We start from the raw sequence: 20,821 nt of genomic DNA, 5'->3' as shown, positions 1-20,821 counted from the left end.
TTCCTGACTGGAAGCTTAATTACAAATGCTGACTGATTACTTTCTTTATCATTTTCTTGCAGGTAAGAACAAGGGCAAAGGAAAAGACATGGAAAAAGCATGATATGGGATACTCTTGCTTTTGACCCTGATGATATGAAATACTCTTACTCTGGTATGGCTGGTTTGCATAGGTATTATTGGGGGGAAGAAAGCTGAGTATTTCGAGATGATTCGTTGGGAGTGTCCTCTCAGATATGAGGAAGGGTTGAGCATTTTTACAGGTCTGCCTGTCCGTGGAGGATGGAGGTCGACATATATAAGAGTCTCCCTAACAACAAGTAGTAATGTTATTCCTTTACCCTTCTTGGTCATAGCAATGTAGTGGGAGCTTCAAGCTTTACGTGTTTTAACTTTGTCAAAGAAATTTGAAAAAGTTGTCTGTGGTATCTGGAAAGCTGATGTTACGTGTGAAGATTGCAGACAAATTTTATCCAAGGAAATCTGGCTCTCGAAGTTCGAAGAGCGGTGCCTCTTCGGTTTTCAAACAAGCAATCCTGTTGGGGATCTGGCTCTCGAGATTCAAATAACGTTGCCTCTTCGATTTTTGAACAAGCAATCTTATTAGGGATTTGTCTCTCGAGATTTAGATAGCGGTGCCTCTTCGATTTTTGAGAAAGCTATCTTGGTAGAAGTCTGGCTCTCGAGATTCGGATAGCGATGCCTCTTCGATTTTTGAGAAAGTAATCATGGTGGGAGTCTGGCTTTTGAGATTCGGATAGCGGTTCCTCTTCGATTTTTGAGAAATCAATCCTGGTGAGAGTCTGACTCTCGAGATTCGGGGAGCGGTGCCTTTTTTATTTTTGAGAAAGTAATCATGTTGGGAGTGTTTTCTCGATATGAGTAAAGGTTGGGCATTTTTGCCAGTCTGCCTTGCCACGGAGCACAGAGGTTGACACACATAGGGACTTTCCAGTTATCAAGCAGTGGTGTTGTTCCTTTACCATTGTGGGTAATGGTAGGGTAGCTGGACCTTTAAAATTTATATGTCTAAACTTTGTCAGAGATCTTTGGCAAAGTTATATGTGGTACCCGAGGAGCTGATGTTGCGCGTAGGGATTGTCGACATATTTTACTCAGGAAAATCTGCTTTTCGAAATCCGGAGAGTGGTGCCTCTTGGATTTTTGAACAAACGGCCCCTTCTTGAAATCCGAAGAGTGGTGCCTCTTGTCTCTTTTTCCCTCTCTTTTCTATCATTTTTCTCCCCAGGTAAAGTCTCTATCTAGAACTCTCTCTCTCTTCTTGTCTCTCCCCATCACCTTTGCAACTCTCTTTGAGCTCGCACACAACAAACAACAACGAAAATCCTCCCACCAAGACTCATGCCGGTGAACCACCACCATCTGGACCTTCTTATAACGATCCTCAAACCTGGAATGATAGAAAAACCCCTTCAAAATCCCCTTATATCGTGCTGCACTGTACACAGAGTTTTCCCAGCTAGTTCTCGCTGTCTCTAGCAAAGGTAAGGCTTAAACCATCCAAAAATTTGGTAGATCATGTATGTGGGTATGGTTAAGATGTTTTTAAGTTGTTTGAGTGTTGTTGGAACGCAGTTATAACTCGGGGAACCCTTCCCCAGTTTTCGGACAAGGATCACAACTTTTGCAAGTGTTTTTCGGCAATCTCTGGCCACCACTTGGCCTCTTTTTGGTACTAACCTCTTCGCCTCATTCTAAGCTTCATTTCCATAGGTGAAACATCGATTTTAGTAGAGAAATAAGCTCGAACGGAACTCTGGAAATGTTGCCCAGAAATCGACCAACCTCAGGCCTCGTGAGGAAGGTGGGTACGCATGTACTCGCGGATGCGTGAGGCTGCGAGTGGGCTACAGTGCTAGGTGCGTGGAGCACACGCGCCTCCAACGGAGGTATTATGCTATGTCGCCGTCCACGATGTCTCCGGCGACTTTTCCGGCCAACTTTTTGCAACCCAAATCAGCTCAAGCAATGGTGCATGCCCTTTTGGGCCATCGTCCCATGGCCACACGTGAGAGAAACTGAGGTTCCTCCTTACATTTTTTTACGTCCCAAATCTGAATCTGACGTCCGTTTTCCCAAATTCAATCGTCTTAGTAGGGTTTTACTAATTGTTCCCTTTATGTGCTTATGTGCGTTTGTTGGTGGCGATCTCGTCCTCCCATGCCTGAATGGCTCTTCGGCGACGGAGTATTTTGAGCATTTAAGCTCCGATGATTTGGAAGATTATTATTTATGTTTTCGATGCTTATCTAGCAGGTAATCATACAATAATACACACAACTTGAGTATGTATATGTTTATGGTCATAGGACATAGTCGAGGAACGGTGAGATATTATTACATACTTCTAGCTTCATTGGCAAAACCAGTGTCAGACAGCTTCACTAGCCACGGCTAGTGTCGGTGTGTTATGTTATATTTATTCTCTGGCGTAACCCAGAGTCGTACAGCTTCACCTTCAGGTGATAGGACCTACCATATTGCTTCACTGGCGTAACCCAGTGTAGTACAACTTCACCTTCGAGTGATGGTTATGCCTTCGGACGACTATGATACCCCTAATTGAGTACTTTATTATTTTGTGTTTACGAGCTTTCTCGGATTTACCTTTGGGCGATTTCGGTACCACTTTTAAACATGGTTTTATTATCTACGAAGGTTTTCATGGCATGTTAGAGTTTTCAGAAAAACCTACTATGTAGTATTATATAATATTTTCAAAACAGAGGTTAGTATGTTCAGAAAGAAAATGGTTTTAGTATTATATAATGTTTTCAAAACAAAGGGTTAGTATGTTCGGTTTTAGTATTACCTAATGTTTTCAAAACAAATGGTTAGTATGTTCAAAAAGAAAACGGATTATTATTATTATTATTATTATTATAAACTTTGGTCCACTCATATTTTGTTTTGCGCTTTCTTCAGAACTTAGAATTGAGACGTACGATCCCGGCATCAAGGCAAACCCGTATCGATACCTTCGAGTCCTCTTGGTGTAGGACTCCCTTTTCTTTGTAATCTCATTGCTATATAATATTCCTTTTGTAGTATCATTGATTAGTTGTATACTCTAACACGATCCCGCATTCACCTATTTCATTATATTTAAATTTACTTATTTTATTTACATTCGTCCTTTCTTCATAACTTGCATTCATGTTAACATAGCTTCATCATCCTTGGGTATCGGCCAACACGTGCCAATCCTAGTGTTTGGATGATATTGGGATCAGAGCATGTCAATACCAAACTGAGATGAGAAAAACTTGATGTATAAAAAGTTAAGAGCCAAAAAACTTCAAAATATTAAACTGAGAATTACCAATAAATTAACATTGAGTTGTTGTAATGTTTCACTTTTGACTTTGTGTAATGCTTTGCGAAAGCCACATTGGTTTTGTGAAAGCTAATTTTTTTACCCATTTACCCCTTGTTTTACCTGCTGCATGTTTTTTTAACAACGTGAAACGTAAAATAAAAAAATTTCATAATTTTGTTTTTATGACAACTAAACATCATTATAGGTATATTTAACATGTATTTCCGTATTTTAATATTTAAGTTCTTAAAAAAATTCCATATTATTGTTGTATGCTCATGCCATGCAAGTCGTTCTCGTTATGAAACTTATGTGGTAGGCAATTGATTACTATCATCATAAAAAAAAAAAGGAAGAGAAAATAAAACAAATGCTGAGCATCAAAATAGGAACTCAGTGTGTCCATGAAATAAATTAAGCAGTCTGGGACTCTGGCCTGGAGATTAGTCAGCAGCCAAAAACAATTGCTTCCCTTCCTCAATTATTTACCACATGTCAGACCAATCCAAACCTCCATTCTAATTAATCCGAAATATAAACACTAAATTAATTTGTGGTTGATGGAAGTGGGAATGAGGTGCCGTCATCATCGACGACTAAAAATGGGCAACGAATCCACTGTTTTGCCGGAGATGAGAGAGACGGCGGCGAGGAGAGGGATGAGCAACGGGAGTGAGGAGGTCGAACAATTTTAGGGTTTTTAGATTTTTTTTTTTTACATTTTACATATATTAATATAAATGGTTAAATGAGTATCCGCGATCCCCGCGGATAATAACCATAATCATTTATTTAAATTTTACAGATAAATAATTATATCCATAACCGTTTATTTATTTAAACGGTTATTCATAATCGTAATCGTAAATTTTAAATAGACCGGTAACTGTACCTATACCTGTAGATATTTTGTTCATTCCTACTCTTGGGTGGAACTCTCAGTCTTGTAATCGAACTTTTGGTTCTTGTGGAAAAAACTCATTTTCACAGAAAGTAAACTTGGTCTTTCCCTTCTCGATCTTTCATCCAAAATCTAGCATATCTTCTTTCGGTGGGCCCCTCCTACAGACTGTGCTCCGCACGACACGAGAGAGGTTTGGTTTCATTGGATAAGCAACCAAACTGTTAAACGGTTATGCGAATAAAAAATGGTAAATAGAACAAAAACGAGTAAACGGTATGTAGTTATAGTCGAATGAGTATCTTGTTATGAGTATGGTTAACGGTTTATAAACGGTTATAGATATTGGTATAACTGTTTATGCAATTACTTGACTAGTAAACGATTATGGGGGTATGAGATTAAATGGTTATGATAAAAATTGCGATTATTCGCCCATCATAACCGTTGTCTATCCCTAATTGTGGTTTATAAAAAAAATTTAAATTATTTTATTGTTAATTTATTAATATTTAATTACTTTTTTAATCCAATTAAGCGGTGGACTCTGCGCACGACATGTAAAACAAATTGATGAAAAATTTAATAGAAGTTTGACATTGCAACAAATTGATAACTTGATATATAACACTTTTTTTAAAAGGACAACGAGTGGCAAGTCACAGTTATCCATTCATTCTGAGAGTTGGAAAGTTATATATATAACATTTCAATGATTAAAAAAATTAGATATGCAGCACAGTGATTTAAATTTGAGATAGTAAAATATAATGGGATTTTTGAACATTAGTCCTTGCAAAAGATTAAAATTTTAAAAAAAATATGGTGCTAAATTACATATTCAATTTAATCCCTTAAAGTGTACTTTTATCAAAATTTATATTCAATTTTTTTTATTTAATGTGTATTTTTATTTAATCTCTCCACATTGAATTTTAATTTTATTAATATGCACATATTTAGTTCTTTAATTATAAATGAACATAAATGAGAAAATATTAAAAGAAATTTGTGATACAAAAATATATAAATATATAAGTGTACAGAAATGACTGTGCAAAAATATATAAAATTGACTTTTTAGTACCGAAATATTTGTACCTACATGATTGTACCGAAATATATTATAATGAACCTAAATATATGTACTGAAATGTATTATATTGAATTAATGTACCTAAATGTTAATACCGAAATGTATGTACCAAAATGTACGTACCGAAATATAGTATATTGAATGAATGTACCTAAAAGTCAGTACTCAAATGTGTGTACCAAAATGTACATACTGAAATGCATTATATTAAATTAATGTACGTATATGTTTGTATCAATGGATATACAGAAATATTCAAATGTATTAATGTACCTAAATGAAGAACATACAAAATTGTTATCGGAATATATATTATAAAAAAATAAGTTGCCTAAATGTGGACATTAAAATATATTATGCTGAATGAAATAAAAAATAAATTTAAATGTAATTAATACATTAAAATAAAAATAAAAGATAAATAAAACATCAAAATATAACTAATAAATGAGATGATTAAATGTACTAGGGACTAAAATTGGATTTTAATCTTACACAAGATTATAATCTAAAACCCATCTTTTTTAAGAATTAAAATGAAGTTCTCTAAAATATAATTTATTCATAATATAATGTAGCTAGAACTTTCTAGCTCATTTACTCCACCAACAAAATGTGCTATAATTCGCCAGCATATGCATAAATCTTTCTTTGTGCTTTCATCATGGGCTGGACCTATATTAACAACAATACGTCGAGTGCGTGGAGGAAAAATTATGGAAACGGCTCCCGGTCATTCTTCAGGGCACGGATTTTTTTTTTTTAATTTTTTTTTCACACAAAGACTTTGTATAGACTTGTAGTTAAGCAAGATATTTAAAATGATCATTCACAGACATACAATGCGAATAGCAGTGTAAACGGCCTCGTCAAGAGCCTCCAAATTCCAGTGAGAAAATGAGTTAAACAGGCAACACCTCACCCTTTCTATGTTTTTCTTACAATCATGAACAACCCCATCAGCAAACACCCTATTAAAACTCTCACTCCTCTTCTCCTTCCCCTTTTTCTCCGCATGATAGCCATACACATGGCCGGGGCCTTACCGCCCTACGTTCCGTCTGAACAAATCAGCCTTCAATGTGGCTCTGCCGGTCCCAAATTCGTCCGAGACTCCCGATATTGGGGTGGAGATATCCGCTCAATTTTTTTTCCATTCGAGCACCAAGCAGCTCGTAACAATTCCGTAGTCAAAGATTCACCTCTCTCTTCTTATTCCGGACAACCGCCTTACAGCTCAGCGAGGCTTTCCCGCTTTAAATTTACCTACACATTTCCACTCTCTGCCGGCCCAGTGTTCATCCGCTTGTATTTCTACCCAGCTTCTTACGCCCCCAACTTCAACCGATCCCAGGCCCTCTTCTCAGTCCAAGCCGGTGGCTTTACCCTTCTCCACGACTTCAACGCTTCAGCCACAGCTGATGCTTCTGCCTCGGATACTATATACAGAGAGTTCTGCCTCCACACTGAGTCAGGACATAATTTGAATATCACGTTCACTCCAAGCAACGCAAGCCCAGATGCCTACGCGTTTATCAATGGGATTGAAATTCTCTCCATGCCCCCATATCTTTACTACACTTCACCCCAAAGCCGGGATGGGGTTACTCATGTAGGCAGTGAAAACACTACTCGCATCAACAACAACACTGCCTTGGAGATGGTGTACCGAATCAATATCGGTGGCGAAAGGTGGATCTCTTCTGATCAGGACACTGGTATGTACCGCAATTGGGAAGGTATGGGAGACGAGTCCAACTACCTAGACGATTTAAGTAGGAAGTATAGTATTTTACAGCAAAACAGTAGCATTCAGCTTAACTTTTCTAAAATACCAGAGTACTCTGCTCCGAAAGAAGTTTACCAATCAAGCCGCTCAAAGGACACGAGCACGGACATGAACGTGACCATAATCGACAGGTACAATCTCACCTGGAAATTCCCTGTGGATTCAATGTTTGCTTACTTGGTTAGGCTTCATTTTTGTGAGTTTGATGGTGATGTGACGATGCCCGGATACCGTGTATTTAACATCTACATCGACAATCAATCCGCTGAGAAAATGGCGGATATAATCGAGTGGACTGGTGGAAATGAAAGACCAGTGTACAGAGACTATGTTGTGTTCATGTCGGGGAACCCTGCAATCCCGAAGAAAGTCAATCTCTTTCTTGAACTGGAATCGGATTTGTTGAATGGGTACTGGGTGGCAATCTTGAACGGACTCGAAATGTTCAAACTCAGTGCAAATCGGAGTCTCGCCGGACCAAGCCCTGACCCACCTCCTATAGCCCCAGCAAAGGGGACACCATCAAAACCTAGCACCAGATCAAGAACTCCTTTGCTTGCCACGGTTGTCGGTGTAGCTTGCGGAATACTTGGAGTCTCTGTCCTTGGGTTCTTGGTTTTCAGGCGGCGGCGGAAAGTCAAGAGCACTGCCTCAGATGGGTCATCATCTTTACCAACACATTTGTGTCGTTACTTTTCACTGGCAGAGTTCAAAGCCGCCACCCAAAACTTCAACCAGAGTTTCATTGTTGGTGTAGGCGGCTTCGGTCACGTGTACAAAGGGCATATCGACGGCGGGGCCACTCCCGTTGCTATCAAACGGCTGAAACCCGAGTCATCGCAAGGAGCCCACGAGTTCAAGACGGAAATCGAGCTGCTCTCACAACTCAGACACCGCCATTTGGTGTCTCTCATTGGGTATTGTACTGATAAAAATGAGATGATTTTGGTGTACGATTACGTGGCACGTGGAACCCTCGCTGATCACCTCTACCAAACTGACAACCCACCTCTCTCCTGGGGACAACGGCTCCAAATTTGCATTGGCGCTGCGCGAGGGCTGCGCTACCTTCACAGCGATGCCCAGGGCACAATCATCCACCGTGATGTGAAGAGCACAAACATTTTATTGGATGAGAAATGGGTTGCCAAGGTTTCGGATTTCGGATTGTCGAAAGTGGGCACGGCCACCATGTCCAAGACCCACATCAGCACGGCCGTGAAAGGCAGTTTCGGGTATCTAGACCCGGAATACTACCGACGTCAACAACTGACGGTGAAGTCCGATGTGTACTCATTCGGTGTAGTGTTGTGTGAAGTACTGTGCGCAAGACCAGCTGTGGTGCATGCAACGGAGACGAGGCAAATGAACTTGGCTGAGTGGACCAAGAGCTGTCATCACGACGGGGAACTTGATCAAATCATCGATCCGAACATGAAGGGTAAGATTGAAACCGAGTGTTTGAACAAGTATGTGGAAATTGCTATGAGTTGCATCCATGACAGTGGGATGGAAAGGCCGTCAATGAACGACGTTGTGAGGGGGCTTGAGTTTGCATTGCAACTACATCAGAACTGCGGTGAAAGGAACGAGGATGCCTTTGCTAGTGTGCCAGGTTGCACTACTAATGAATCCGTTCAGTGCATATCTGAGACGATCTTCTCAGAGATCAACGATCCGAATGGAAGATGATGAGCAACATTAGGAGTAATTTGGCTGGACACAAAGGCTATGGGTAAGCCTGACCATGATATGAGTATGTTTTTTCTTATCTATTGTGTTTGAACCCAATTGAATGCTGAATCACTTGCACTTAAAACGTGCTTCTAGATAGAAGAGTTTTTCTGAACAAGCACATGCCGAATGCTTATCCAAAAAGCACTCCCAAGCCTTTTCACAAGAAACCCTGATTTTTGTAAAACCTTCTGTATTTTTAATAAAAGCACTTGTCAACAAAAGTGCTTACAAAAACAGTTTCATACGATCCCCAATTTGGCTGGAATATGCTCCATTACAACTTCCGGACAAGAGAATTTTCCTGTTAAACGCAACCGAGGTTACTACTGATATAAGCAGTCGATCATCATTTCGCAAGAGTACAATGTTATACCATTTGTAACCAACACGAAACTATTTTCCTGCCAAAATTTTCAAAACATTTGATTCAATTCCAAAATAAGGGGGAATCAATAACACTCGTTCATTGAAACTCTCGTAAGTCAGTCAAGCACCTACACTAAGATCCGTAAGTTTCTAACGAATAACTAAGCCTTGCACTGCCTGTGATCCATCGTCAGCTATCCTGTTAGCTCGAATGGTGCTGATAACATTTGCAATATTACCCTGACAATGAGAAACTCTGTCAATATATGATTATATAATGAAGATTTACGGACAATGCAATACAAAGAGTGGTTTGATATACGGTAGCAATGAATCGGTTCTTAGTGGGCAGTTAATAATGAAAAAGCGGCTGAAGTTACTTACCCTCCAAGTTGCTAACTTTGTTCTTAGTGTAAGCCATTGTTCTTCCCCAAATACTCTCTCAGTACAGCGGCTGCAGATCAAAGGCCAATTCGGTTCAACAAAAAAGAAGCCTAAAAGATTGAATAAACAACTATATGCATCTTTGTGCGTACGCAGAAGGTACGAAACACAAACTAACCGCACAATCACCACTTGATTCATCTGGTCCATTTTACAGTCCATCAACTTGGCAGTTATTGCCTTTACCACCCAAAGTTCAACCTCGTCATCATTAATCTGCCAAAAAGAAGTGCACAAGCATAATTAACAATGATGTCAGATTTACACTTCTAGAACCAGAAAGGCAAGCCAATCTAACCTGAAGCGTATCTCTGATAGCACCGTAAGGAATCCGTCCAGATTCATCAGAACCAAGATCCATCAAGGAAATCAACCTCCTCTTAGTTATGCAGTCTTCATGGTCAAGACCTATAACATTTCAGAAAGCATAATTTAGACGAACAGAAAAATGTATATAATCCGAAGAAAACCCAGTCAGATGAAACTAAACTTTACCGTAGCTTTTCAGTAAGTCAGAATTTACAGCCTGAAACTCCAAGTAAGCATCCAGCCTCTGAGTCAGAAAGATCTTCAAAAGCTGATATGCCAATGCATGCTTAGCATCCTTCTCCAGTTGCTCTACAGCAGGCATATTTAGCAAATCACACTGCACCATAACATTAACAAATCAACACATCAGTTATCTAAATGCCTAATGGAAGGGGGGAATATGATCATCAGAGCCAACTGCCAAAAACCCAGTTGTTTTGAAGTGATAAAATTAAGCCAGCACACCGTCGTGTTTATACAGATATTATATGTAACTGCAGAGGAAGCATAGTAGCTTCTTCAAAATGCCAGAAAATGAATAATGTCTATAAAGAGTCGATTCTAAACTACTACACAATTAACTGGGTCCACCACATAAAAATAGAATGTTTTTTAACAAGAAAAAGAAACATACTTTGTAAAGGATCTAACACGTGTAAATAAGGATGAACAGTCACCAAAAAGAAACATGGACTAAAGAATTAGTTCAAAAAAATCTTTGAAATTCCAAAAGATCCTACAAAAATACCTGAAACATGTCTGGGGCCTTCACAAATTCCACAATTGTACGTATAGCTTCCTCTTTGGCTTCACTCAACGTATGCACATCTTCACCAGAAAATGTCGCCAAGTACTTGGTCAGGAATTTGAAAGACTCCTTTGTCATGCTGAAAATACAACAGAAAATATAATTAACTGTTCTTAAAACAAATCGAGGAAAGACATGTACATATAGAAAAAATATTACAAAGCATACTTTTTGTGTTCTTTCAGAACATTAGCGATGGTCAAAAATAACTGCCTCTGATCAGAGATCCAAATATTCCACTCTTTCAAAAAACTTTCCACATTTTTTAATGAAGGGATGACATGTTCAGTGACCTTCCCACGGATAGCCAAATTAAGAGCACTCAAGTAGACTAAGAACCGGCTATATGGGTTCTCCAGTAGGTTGTACAGATTGAACAAACTGCAAACAAAACAAAAACAAAATAATAAATAGCTAAGTTCATGATCACAATGGTATCATACATCTTTAAGCGCAACGCAGGATTGTCGGTTGGTTTTTTAGTAATCTTTGAGGATATAAGTTTTGCCATCTCCAGTGCTTCATCTGGACTTTCAGACTTTGTAACAACATTGCAGATAACAGTGAATATGCACTCAAGATCTGGAAGGAAAAAAATACATGAATTTGTTATGATGAACATTGACAAAACCGTTAAGATGGCATTTAATTGTCGTTACTAATTGAGACACTAAGCCCATATCATCCAAAATTGTTAATAAGAACATTTTGAAGAATATTAGCAATTTCTTCTACAATGGTAGCATCCACGTAACTGACCAAAAACACGTGCAGAATTTTGAAGTAATTAGACTAAGGAACTTCAAGCAAACATTGATATAATAGTGGATGAACGAGAATTGGAAGAAAAACCTCTGCAGCGTCGTGCAATGCAATACTAAGCCTCTTTATCCATTTAAAGAGGTACAGAAACATCTAACAATACAGATTGCACCTTTTTCTGAGACCTTTGACAATATGACCACAGCCGAAGTTAATAACAGAAATGTTTAGCAATAACAGAAATGCCACATGGTACTATTTCAGTAGTGGAGTTTGTTAGTATAATTAGAATGGTATTAGTGTAATTGAGATATATGGCTATATAAGGAACTGTATAGCTATTATTTCATTAAGTTCAGTGTGTACTTTTTCCTAATCAATCAATACAATCTTTTTTGTTTTTCTCTACCAATTCTTTCCCTTCCTTTGTACCAAATCTTCATCTTTTACAATGTAGTTAATAGAAGTAAGCATAAGGGACACCAAATCGAACCACCTGTCCATTACCACTTCTTGGGCTTCAGTACATAGTCTAGCAACTTGCGGCTCAGCCGCTCAGCAACCTGGCAGATAATCATGACAAAGATAAATCTCTTCCCTTATAAGGAAATTAAAGAACAAGGGTCATTCCCTCGACTCGTACTGATGAGAATTTTACTTCATGAGAGATTAAGCAAAAAGTTGCCGAATTGGCCTACAGGAAATTCACCAACTTCCGTAGTCATATGCATATGCACAGTATCTATATACATAATACATACACGCGTATTTCGGTTTTCTTTCGTTGGGAAAAAATGGTGGTGAAATATCAATTCTTACTTCACAATTACCAAATGCAGAATGCGGAAATACATTAGCCCAACGTTGTTGTCACTGCAAACCCAAGTTTCGGATTCGAAAGCATTACAATTAAAACTGAGTTTCGAGATTAAGCACGTAATACGCAATAAAGGACTAAAATTTTGGAGGGGGAGGGGGGGGGGAATCCAATATCTAATCACAGATTAATAATAGCAAACCCAAAAACTCAGTGCAATTACTCGATCCAAAAAACTGGGCAGAAAGCATCCAACCCCCGAATTAGAGATGGAATAAATTACAGCACAATCACATCTTGGCCTAAATGCACAGAGAAACATGGGGAGGGAAATTGGAGGAGGCGATATCAACTCAAAATTCTCCCCCTTCCAAGCAGCTTGCTGCTCATCAGTATTCAAAGCAGCAACCCCGATCTCCTCCCCCAGCCAAGTGCCTTACACCACAGCTCGGCTCTCTCGCTCCAAATTTACATACACATTTCCACTCACCAGCGGCCAAAAGTTCATCCGCTTGTACTTCTACCCCACTTCCTATGCCGCTGAGTTCGACCGATCTAAATCTCTCTTCTCAGTCGAAGCCGGCGGCTTTACCCTTCTCCGCGACTTCAACGCCTCCGTCACCGCCGACACTTCCTCGTCGGAGACAGTATACAGGGAGTTCTGTCTCAACATTGCATCCGAACAGAGCTTGAACATCACGTTCACTCCGAGCAGAGCAAGTCCAGATGCCTATGCCTTCATCAATGGAATCGAAATCGAAATCGTGTCCATGCCCGACAATCACCGAAACATCATCATAATATCCACATGTACAAGATACCTTGCACCGAGAGCTTATGGTGATATTTCCCCATCTCCATTCGGATACGAAAAGTAATTATAACTACTCGGGCGATTTCTTAATGATTTGTAAATAACGTCGTATCAATACTCGTGACTTCTAGCTGAAATGTGATAGTACAAACTGAATATGTCTTTTAATGTGGTAAACAGTAATTACATTTGCACAATTGGGGTGATACAAGATGGTGCAATCGTAGGTATTGATTTGGTTCTTCTATCTTCGCTGTAACACCCACCTCCTATTTGTAAAATATATTGATGTATTTAACCCCTCAACATTTTTAATATATCAATTTGATCCTCTTTGACTACCCTATCAGAAATTAAAGCTTTGAATTCCCTTTCTTTTTCAAGCTGCCACGTGGCAGCACCCTCTTCACTCTTCTCTCTTCTCTCACTGTTCCCCCCCCCCCCCCGTGAACCCTCCTTCTTTCTTCTTCTTTTTCCGTCTGTCTCGTCTCTCTCCCTCTCGGCCCTATCTCATCTCTCTCTTCTCTGCACCGCGAAAACACACACACATCATCGCACGCAAGCGTACGTGAGGAAGACCCATCACCCATCACCATCTCGTCCTGTTCTCTCTCTCTCTCTCTCTCCCTCGTTCCCACTACTCCAAAAAACTTGAAAATGAGCTCCGGCGAGATTTTTCAATCTTCGGTTAGGTAAGCCCCTAATTTTCTCTTTTCGTCCTTGTTTCTTGTGAGATTGAGGTTTAATTGAGTTGTATTCGTGATTTTTGGAGGTTTTAGAGCGGAATCGAACTCGGGTGTAGGAACACCCATTTCCGGCGAACCGAGGGTGTCAAGGGAGATTCCGGCCATCTCCGGCCGTTCCACGACTAAAGGAAGGTATAGAATTACTCCCCTCATCTTGCTCTTCGTTTTGATACCTAGATCGGGGTCTAGGGTTGTGTGTGGTGGTCGGCTGGAGCTGTTGAAGCTCCGGTGGTTGTTCTCCGGCGAGATCAGGCCTCCCAGGCCGATTCCAAGCAAGCGAGCCTTAGGCCCGTGTGGTGAGGCAAGCCCAAGTCCTAGCCCAGTTTCATTTTAGTTGTTTTTATTTAATTAATTTATTTTAGGACTTAAAGGCCCTCGGGCCGTTTATGTTTAGGGCATGTAGCCCGTGACCCAACCCAAAACCTTTTAAGGTTTTAATTAATTTCTGTTTTGGAAATTAAGGCCTTAGGCCATTTAAAAGGTGGGCTTTCAACCCTTTCCCAAAACCCTTAAGGCCTATTCGACCCAACCCAATTCAAAGCCCATTGACTTTGACCTCTGACCAGCTGACCTTGACTGTTCGCTCGGTCAACGGTCAACGGTCAACGTTGACTCGGTCAACTGTCAGAGTTGACTTTGACCAGTCAACGGTCAACTATGACTTTTGAGTTGACTTTTCGGGGTTAAGTTCAGGACCTCTCCTAGGCTAATTTCGACGTCCTGAACCCGTTTTTGAAGTCCGTTTTCCCAAATTCAATCGTTTGAATAGAGTTTGACTAAAGGTACTCATTTATGTGAATAGGTGCAATTATTAACAGTGATTCCGCTATACCTTTTTAGTACAGCTTTGCACCATCGGTGTACGATAAATGGACCTCTTCAAAAGCATGTTTTAATAATAGAAATGTGTACATGAAAAGCATGATTTAATACTTATGTTTTATAAAGTACTTTATGAGATAGTATGTTTACTGAGGCTAGATTGAATTATTACTATTTTTCCTATAACCCATGTTCTTATAGAATATCCGATGGATGACGATATGATATTTAGAACATGTTTAGAACATCTCTTTGTAGTATAGATGATGGATGACTTTATACTACGAAGTTGTTTTTCAATATATATATGTTCTGTGGTTTTGTACTTACCTAGTGGTCCTTTCCACTACGGGACGTAGGGATAGATTCTGGTCCGTCCCGAGCTACGGTTTGGGGTTGGCATAGGGTCTGGAATGTGTTTCCTCTGGCTATTTAGCACAAGGACGGGGAGCCGGCATGGGGCCTGAAGTGTATTTTCCTCTGACTATCTACTCAGAAACGGGGAGCCGGCATGGGGCTTGGAGGTTATTGGACAAATCACTAGTGTTTATTACTTATACAAGTTATGAATTTGAGACACTGCACATCATGCTAGGTTTCGGAAAAACTATGTTTATCATTATATATGTGTTTTCATAAACCTGGGGGTTAGTATGTTGATAACTGTTTTATTATATTTATATCAAATTGGTCCACTCATGTTTGTTTTACGCCTCCTTCAGGACTTAGAATCGAGGCGTACAATCCCGGCATCCAGGTACTTCCGTATCGGTATCTTCGAGTCCTCTCGATGTAGGATCCACTTCTATGTTCATTCAATTTTTACATTAATTCTTTTAATGTTCTAGATTAGACGTGTGCTCTGAATACATTCCTTAAATGCATATTCATTGGTCTTTTACATTCATAAGTCTTATTTACTCCTTAGTCTCAGCATTTGCATTTAATAAATGGCTTTCGTCACCTTTGGGTGTCGGCCAGTACGTGCTTATCCTGGTATTTGGAGAATATCGGGATCGATGCATGTTAGTCGCTAACAGAAATTTGGCTCCTTTCAAATGAAGATGTATTTGAGAAGTTTTTCAGATTGGTAAAGATTTTGGACACATTTCTCCACAGAGAAGTGTCATCCGGTTTTCAAGTAAAGATGATAACTATTGACTCTAAGTCATGAGTAAGATGGTTCATTTCGTACGGCTCCGACTGTTGGGAAATATAAGCAATACTCCATCATGATGCATCTATACAGCTAAAACATTCGGAGAAAACATCATTGTGGATTTCAAAATTATTGATGTCATAGAAACGTATAAAAATAAAGGTCGAGAAGAGACAACACTTCAGTTGTCAAAAATTTATTCATAATCAACGTCACAAACTAAACTAATTTTCCTCGATCGACAAGTGAGGAGAAACGCTAAAACTAAAAAGTCGCTAACAAACTTCCAATAAAATTTGAGAAGGTCAAGGACGTCTCGTATTTCACAATAATTTGTGGGAATATTCAAATTTCTACATGTGCAACCTTTTGGGAAAAAAAATTATAATAATATCGTCTGCTGAGATCATGTCTTCCAAGAAAAGTACTTTATCTAAACAAAGCTACACTTGTTGTAACATCGACGGTATGTGCAGTGAAATAAATAAACAAGACACAAAATTTACGAGGTTCCTCTACCGTCAGTGTGACTGGAGTACATCCTTGGGACAACAGTGATGCCTTCATTATAATCTGAAATAATAAGAGTATAAAGATAACTATCTCTATTATCTATCTTCCTCTTTCTCTCTTTTCTCTCTTCCTCTTCCTCTCATTTCTCTCTTCCTCTTCCGTGAGTCTCTCACTTTCATCTTCTCTTCTTCTTTTTATTACCACCTTTTGAACACTTGTAATGCTCTATTTATAGAGCAAACATTTTGAAAAGCAAACAAAACACTATTAAACTTGTGAAAGGTTTACTATATGCAAGTGGGCATACATACCCACTATTTACAACACTCCTACTTGGATGCCCACATAAATCTTCAATTAACTTGTTAAAATCTTGATCTCTTTTTGGATGCTCCCCCTGACGAGTATCTCCCCCTGATTTCAAATTCTTTAGGCTAATCATTGATCATTATGCGTCAATCCCTTAGCGAGCAGAGTTGCTGAAATAGGTGTTTTACTTGTTGTTAACTTTCCACAGGCTTGTTCTTAAACTGGGCTGGAGGGCCTTCTGCTAGACTTCCTCCAAAGGTCTGAATTTACTTTTTTTATCTGGGGCTAAATTTAATTCAAGGGTGGTGGACATTTGATCTTGAATCAAACTTATGATTTCTTCAAGGACCTTCGAAGCTTGATCTTGAATGAAGTTGTACCGTGAGGAGCTTCACGTGGCAAGTGATCTTTAGCTTTGTCAGGGATGAATCAGCACGTGTTTGTTGTGCTTGTCTCCACATACTTCAATGTATCATTTTCACTTGCCTTACTTGTTGCCCTTGTTTAAGTAGTATTTTTCCTGGTTTTCCCCCATACATGTGTGGCATATTCTCCTGCAGTATTTGCCTTCTGATGCAGGAGTGGAATGCAACCCTTGCATTTGGATGGTTCATCACTTCTTGGTGACTAGAGACCCAGCTCCAACAACAGTTGAAGATGACTACTTGAGAGCAATGCTAGGTAAGCAATCAGGAAAGGTTCTAGGCAGTCGGTTCCTTACCGGGAGTTTGAGTGGAGGTTCCGACATATTGCTTTTTTTTATCCTTGTCTTTGAAGGTAAGAACAAAGACAAAGGAAATGACAGAGAGATTGCATGATATGAGATATTTTTGCTCTCATCCCTGATGATATGAGATATTCTTGTTCTGGTGTGACTTATTCGAAGAGGTATTCTCGGAGAGGAAGAAAACTGAGTACTTCGAGATGCTTTGTTGAATCTGCATTCTCGGAGATGAGGAAGAGTTAAGTATTCTTGCAAATCTGCCTTGTTATAGAGAACAAAGGTCGACATATATAGAGATTTCTCCAATAGCAGGTAGTGGTGTGGATATGGCTTTGTCATCCATGTTTGTCGGCAACAGTGTTATAGTTGGAATAGTAAGATTTACGCGTTTTCAACTTTGTCAGAGATCTTTGACAAAGTTGCACGTGATATCTGAAAAAACTGAGATTGTGTCTGAAAAATGCCAACGAACTTCATTCAGGAAAATCTGGCTTTTGGAATTCGGAGAACGGTGCCTCTTCGATCTCTGAACAAGTGGCTCTGTTGCTTCTTCTTTTATAGAGACATCCTTTTGTTGAAGAAAAAAAATAAAATTAGTTTTGGTTTTATTTGACATTTCGGGCTCGATGGCAATTTCATAAATAATGTGAAGTTGTGTTAAGGGTTAATCTCAGTCAGGGGCAAAGTTAGAAGAAACATTTGATGTTGCATGTTTGGCTTTGCTTTAGCTCGTGAGATTTTTTTTTATTTTTTTGGCCTATTGTATGTTACTTTTGTCGTATTCATTAAATCTCAAGCTTTTTTCATTAAATAAAAAATTAAGATGGTTTTTTAATAAATTAAAGTTCCTCCAAATTCTTTTTATTAAAGCTTCCATTTTTATTTTTATTTTTATTAATAAAAAATGCATTATAATTGTGTAACATGAGTTAAGAAATAATTGAGACAATAGATCATTGAGCTACAACTACAAGTCCCACATAAACTTTATTTGAGTGTCATGAGTCATGATATAATATTATTTTTTTTAAAGGATACATGGACAATAATAGATAAAGTTGTATATGGCAGGAAAAGGATCTTCGTTGTATCATTTTCCTAGGAATCGGAGAATTTCGTGATCGTGACCGTTCATCGTACATTGTACGGTCATAAATCATTTCAAAATTTAAATTTTAAAATTAAATATAAATAGTACCTAACAAAAACTGACCGGACGATGTACGATGAACAGTCACGATCATATGATCCCTAGGATCTCCAGGAAAAGGATCCGGTGATTATCCTTTTCCTATATGGCACGGTTGAAATACTGTTCATATATTTTTTTAATCATATCTAAATGTAGTATTTTGAACTCTCTCCCTTCTCTAAATTAATGTAGTAATTTTGAATTCTCCCACTTATATCATGTTTACGAACTCATAATTAGAATCAAAATGCAGAGTTGGAATAAGATATATCCTTGTTTACTAAATTTGAGGGGATAAAAGGAAAGTGAGACCTACACAAAGTGGAATTCAATTTTAAAGGAATTGGACTCCTGATTGGAGGTGGTATTTCATGGCACGTTTAAGTAACGGTAATGAAAATAGGAGGAATTGAATTGAGGAGGAGTTGGAATGAGGAGAAGTCAAAATCAGATTCCTATTGAAGCTGTTTACTTAAATATTCTAGAATCGGAATAGAATTCCATAAAGCTATTTATTAATTAAATAGAATCAGAATATAAACCAGTATGATTACTAAAATGCCCACTTCAGTAGGTTTATAAAGGATAATCTTGGAAATATAAAATACAAGTGAGGGCATAAAGGGAACAAAAGTGTCATTCCGATTACCCAAATAATCAGGAATTTGATTACCACCTATATCTAGGGGATCCAATTCCACCAATACAAGGAATTGAATTCCAAATTTTGTGTGGGTCCCACTGCTTTTTTAATTTCTCCATGTTTAGTAAACATTGGAGTACTCCGTAATCGGAATTCAATTCAACATTCTCATTCCGATTACGGATATGTAAACACGCCCTCAATTTCAGAAGCACAAAGGAATCAGAATCTATTTTTCTTACCCATTATACCCTTAGTGATTTACTATAATTCCCTTTTGGGCAACCACCACCTCTGTCTCGTTGTGCTTTGTGTAACACGAGTTGGGAAATAATTGAGATGACAAATCATTGAACTATGTCCCACCTTATTTTATTTGAGTGCTATGAGTCATTATAATATATACTAGTGCACAAACAAAGGGTGTGCGAAATATTTTTATTTTTATTTTTGAAATAGAATGAGAGAGGAAGAGGGTGATAGAGAATGTGGGAGTGAGATGTTTATTTGTTTTTTTTTTTTTAATTATTTTTTTTATTTTTTAATTAGAGATATATTAGGATTACATACAGGTAATACTTTGAAAAAAAAAGCAAAATTTGTTTGTGTGAAATTACATTTATGCTCATACTTCTTATTCATGTTCTGTTTTAGTTAGAAGGTTAAACTGGTAATTTCATTGGGTTTTGGTTCACAATGAGTGTTTTATTAATTAGTAGAGAGATATATATATTAATAAAACATGGATAAAATTAGACAAAGTTTTAATGTATCTGAACGAATTTTTCATTTCATAATAAATAGGATTACAAAAAATGTTCACATATCTAGGAAGCAAAAATATTTTAGTTTTAGAGTTGCATCTAATGGAAAAGGTGCATGTGAGTATTAAAAAAAAACTTCAATTTGATGTTTTATATAAAAAAAAATATTAAAACACCCAACGAAATATGAGTATTCAACGTAAAATCAATTAGCAACAACTTTGAGTAGACTTGTTATTAAGCAAGACATTTAAAGTGGTCGTTTACAGACAAACATTGCGATAGGCAGTGTAAACGGCTTCGTCAAGAGACTCCAAATTCCAGTGAGAAAATTGGTTAAACAGGCAACACCTCACCCTTTCTATGTTTTTCTTACAATCATGAACAACCCCATCAGCAACAACCCTAATAAAACTCTCACTCCTCTTCTCCTTCCCCTTTTTCTCCACATGATAACCATACACATGGCCGGGGCCTCACCGCCAATCTACGTTCCGTCTGAACAAATCACCCTTCAATGTGGCTCCTTCGGTACCAATTTCGGCCAAGACAACCGACTATGGGATGGAGATATTGACACAAATTTTCCATTCGAGAACCAAGCAGCTGGTAACAAATCCATAAGCAAAGAAGCACCTTCTCCCTCTTCTTCCGGCCAAGTGCCTTACGGCACAGCAAGGCTTTCCCGCTTTGAATTTACCTACACATTTCTACTCTCTTCCGGCCCAAAGTTCATCCGCTTGCATTTCTACCCAGCTTCATACGC

At 38.5% G+C, this 20,821-nt stretch overlaps 3 protein-coding genes and 1 long non-coding RNA gene across 21 annotated transcripts in view; 3 read left to right on the top strand and 1 right to left on the bottom strand.

The window, feature by feature from the left end:
- LOC126610310 (uncharacterized) overlaps nucleotides 1-20,821 on the bottom strand; it is a 31,208-nt gene that overhangs the window by 4,390 nt on the left and 5,997 nt on the right. The window contains exons 3-10 of one of the 18 annotated variants that reach the window (XM_050278347.1): nucleotides 11,234-11,372; nucleotides 10,959-11,171; nucleotides 10,731-10,869; nucleotides 10,169-10,319; nucleotides 9,972-10,081; nucleotides 9,792-9,889; nucleotides 9,614-9,683; nucleotides 9,239-9,469 (exon numbers count right to left, since the gene is read on the bottom strand). The exons of 2 other annotated variants lie outside the window; for them this stretch is intronic. In XM_050278347.1, the coding sequence (XP_050134304.1) occupies nucleotides 9,380-9,469; nucleotides 9,614-9,683; nucleotides 9,792-9,889; nucleotides 9,972-10,081; nucleotides 10,169-10,319; nucleotides 10,731-10,869; nucleotides 10,959-11,171; nucleotides 11,234-11,372 (1,010 nt within the window). In that variant the 3' untranslated portion in view covers nucleotides 9,239-9,379. Of the gene's footprint in view, nucleotides 1-9,036; nucleotides 9,165-9,212; nucleotides 9,470-9,613; nucleotides 9,684-9,708; nucleotides 9,744-9,791; nucleotides 9,890-9,971; nucleotides 10,082-10,168; nucleotides 10,320-10,730; nucleotides 10,870-10,958; nucleotides 11,172-11,233; nucleotides 11,373-20,821 lie in introns of those variants that run through there. 15 more of the 18 variants (XM_050278348.1, XM_050278346.1, XM_050278344.1 and 12 more) reach the window with 15 other exon arrangements.
- LOC126610306 (receptor-like protein kinase FERONIA) overlaps nucleotides 1-20,821 on the top strand; it is a 42,084-nt gene that overhangs the window by 18,979 nt on the left and 2,284 nt on the right. The window lies entirely within an intron of this gene.
- LOC126610305 (receptor-like protein kinase FERONIA) lies at nucleotides 6,210-8,962 on the top strand. Its single transcript, XM_050278327.1, has 2 exons — nucleotides 6,210-7,076; nucleotides 7,176-8,962. Exons 1-2 carry the CDS (start codon nucleotides 6,284-6,286, stop codon nucleotides 8,816-8,818), a joined length of 2,436 nt encoding a protein of 811 aa, XP_050134284.1. The 5' UTR covers nucleotides 6,210-6,283; the 3' UTR covers nucleotides 8,819-8,962.
- LOC126610320 (uncharacterized) lies at nucleotides 13,610-15,654 on the top strand. Its single transcript, XR_007618469.1, has 3 exons — nucleotides 13,610-13,875; nucleotides 13,963-14,061; nucleotides 15,474-15,654. It is a non-coding gene; the product is annotated as an uncharacterized LOC126610320 (long non-coding RNA).

This window comes from Malus sylvestris, chromosome 17 (assembly GCF_916048215.2).
Source record: "Malus sylvestris chromosome 17, drMalSylv7.2, whole genome shotgun sequence".
Lineage (NCBI taxonomy): Eukaryota > Viridiplantae > Streptophyta > Magnoliopsida > Rosales > Rosaceae > Malus > Malus sylvestris.
Note: the sequence above shows the minus strand (reverse complement) of the source record. Positions and strands in the feature narration are given on the sequence as shown.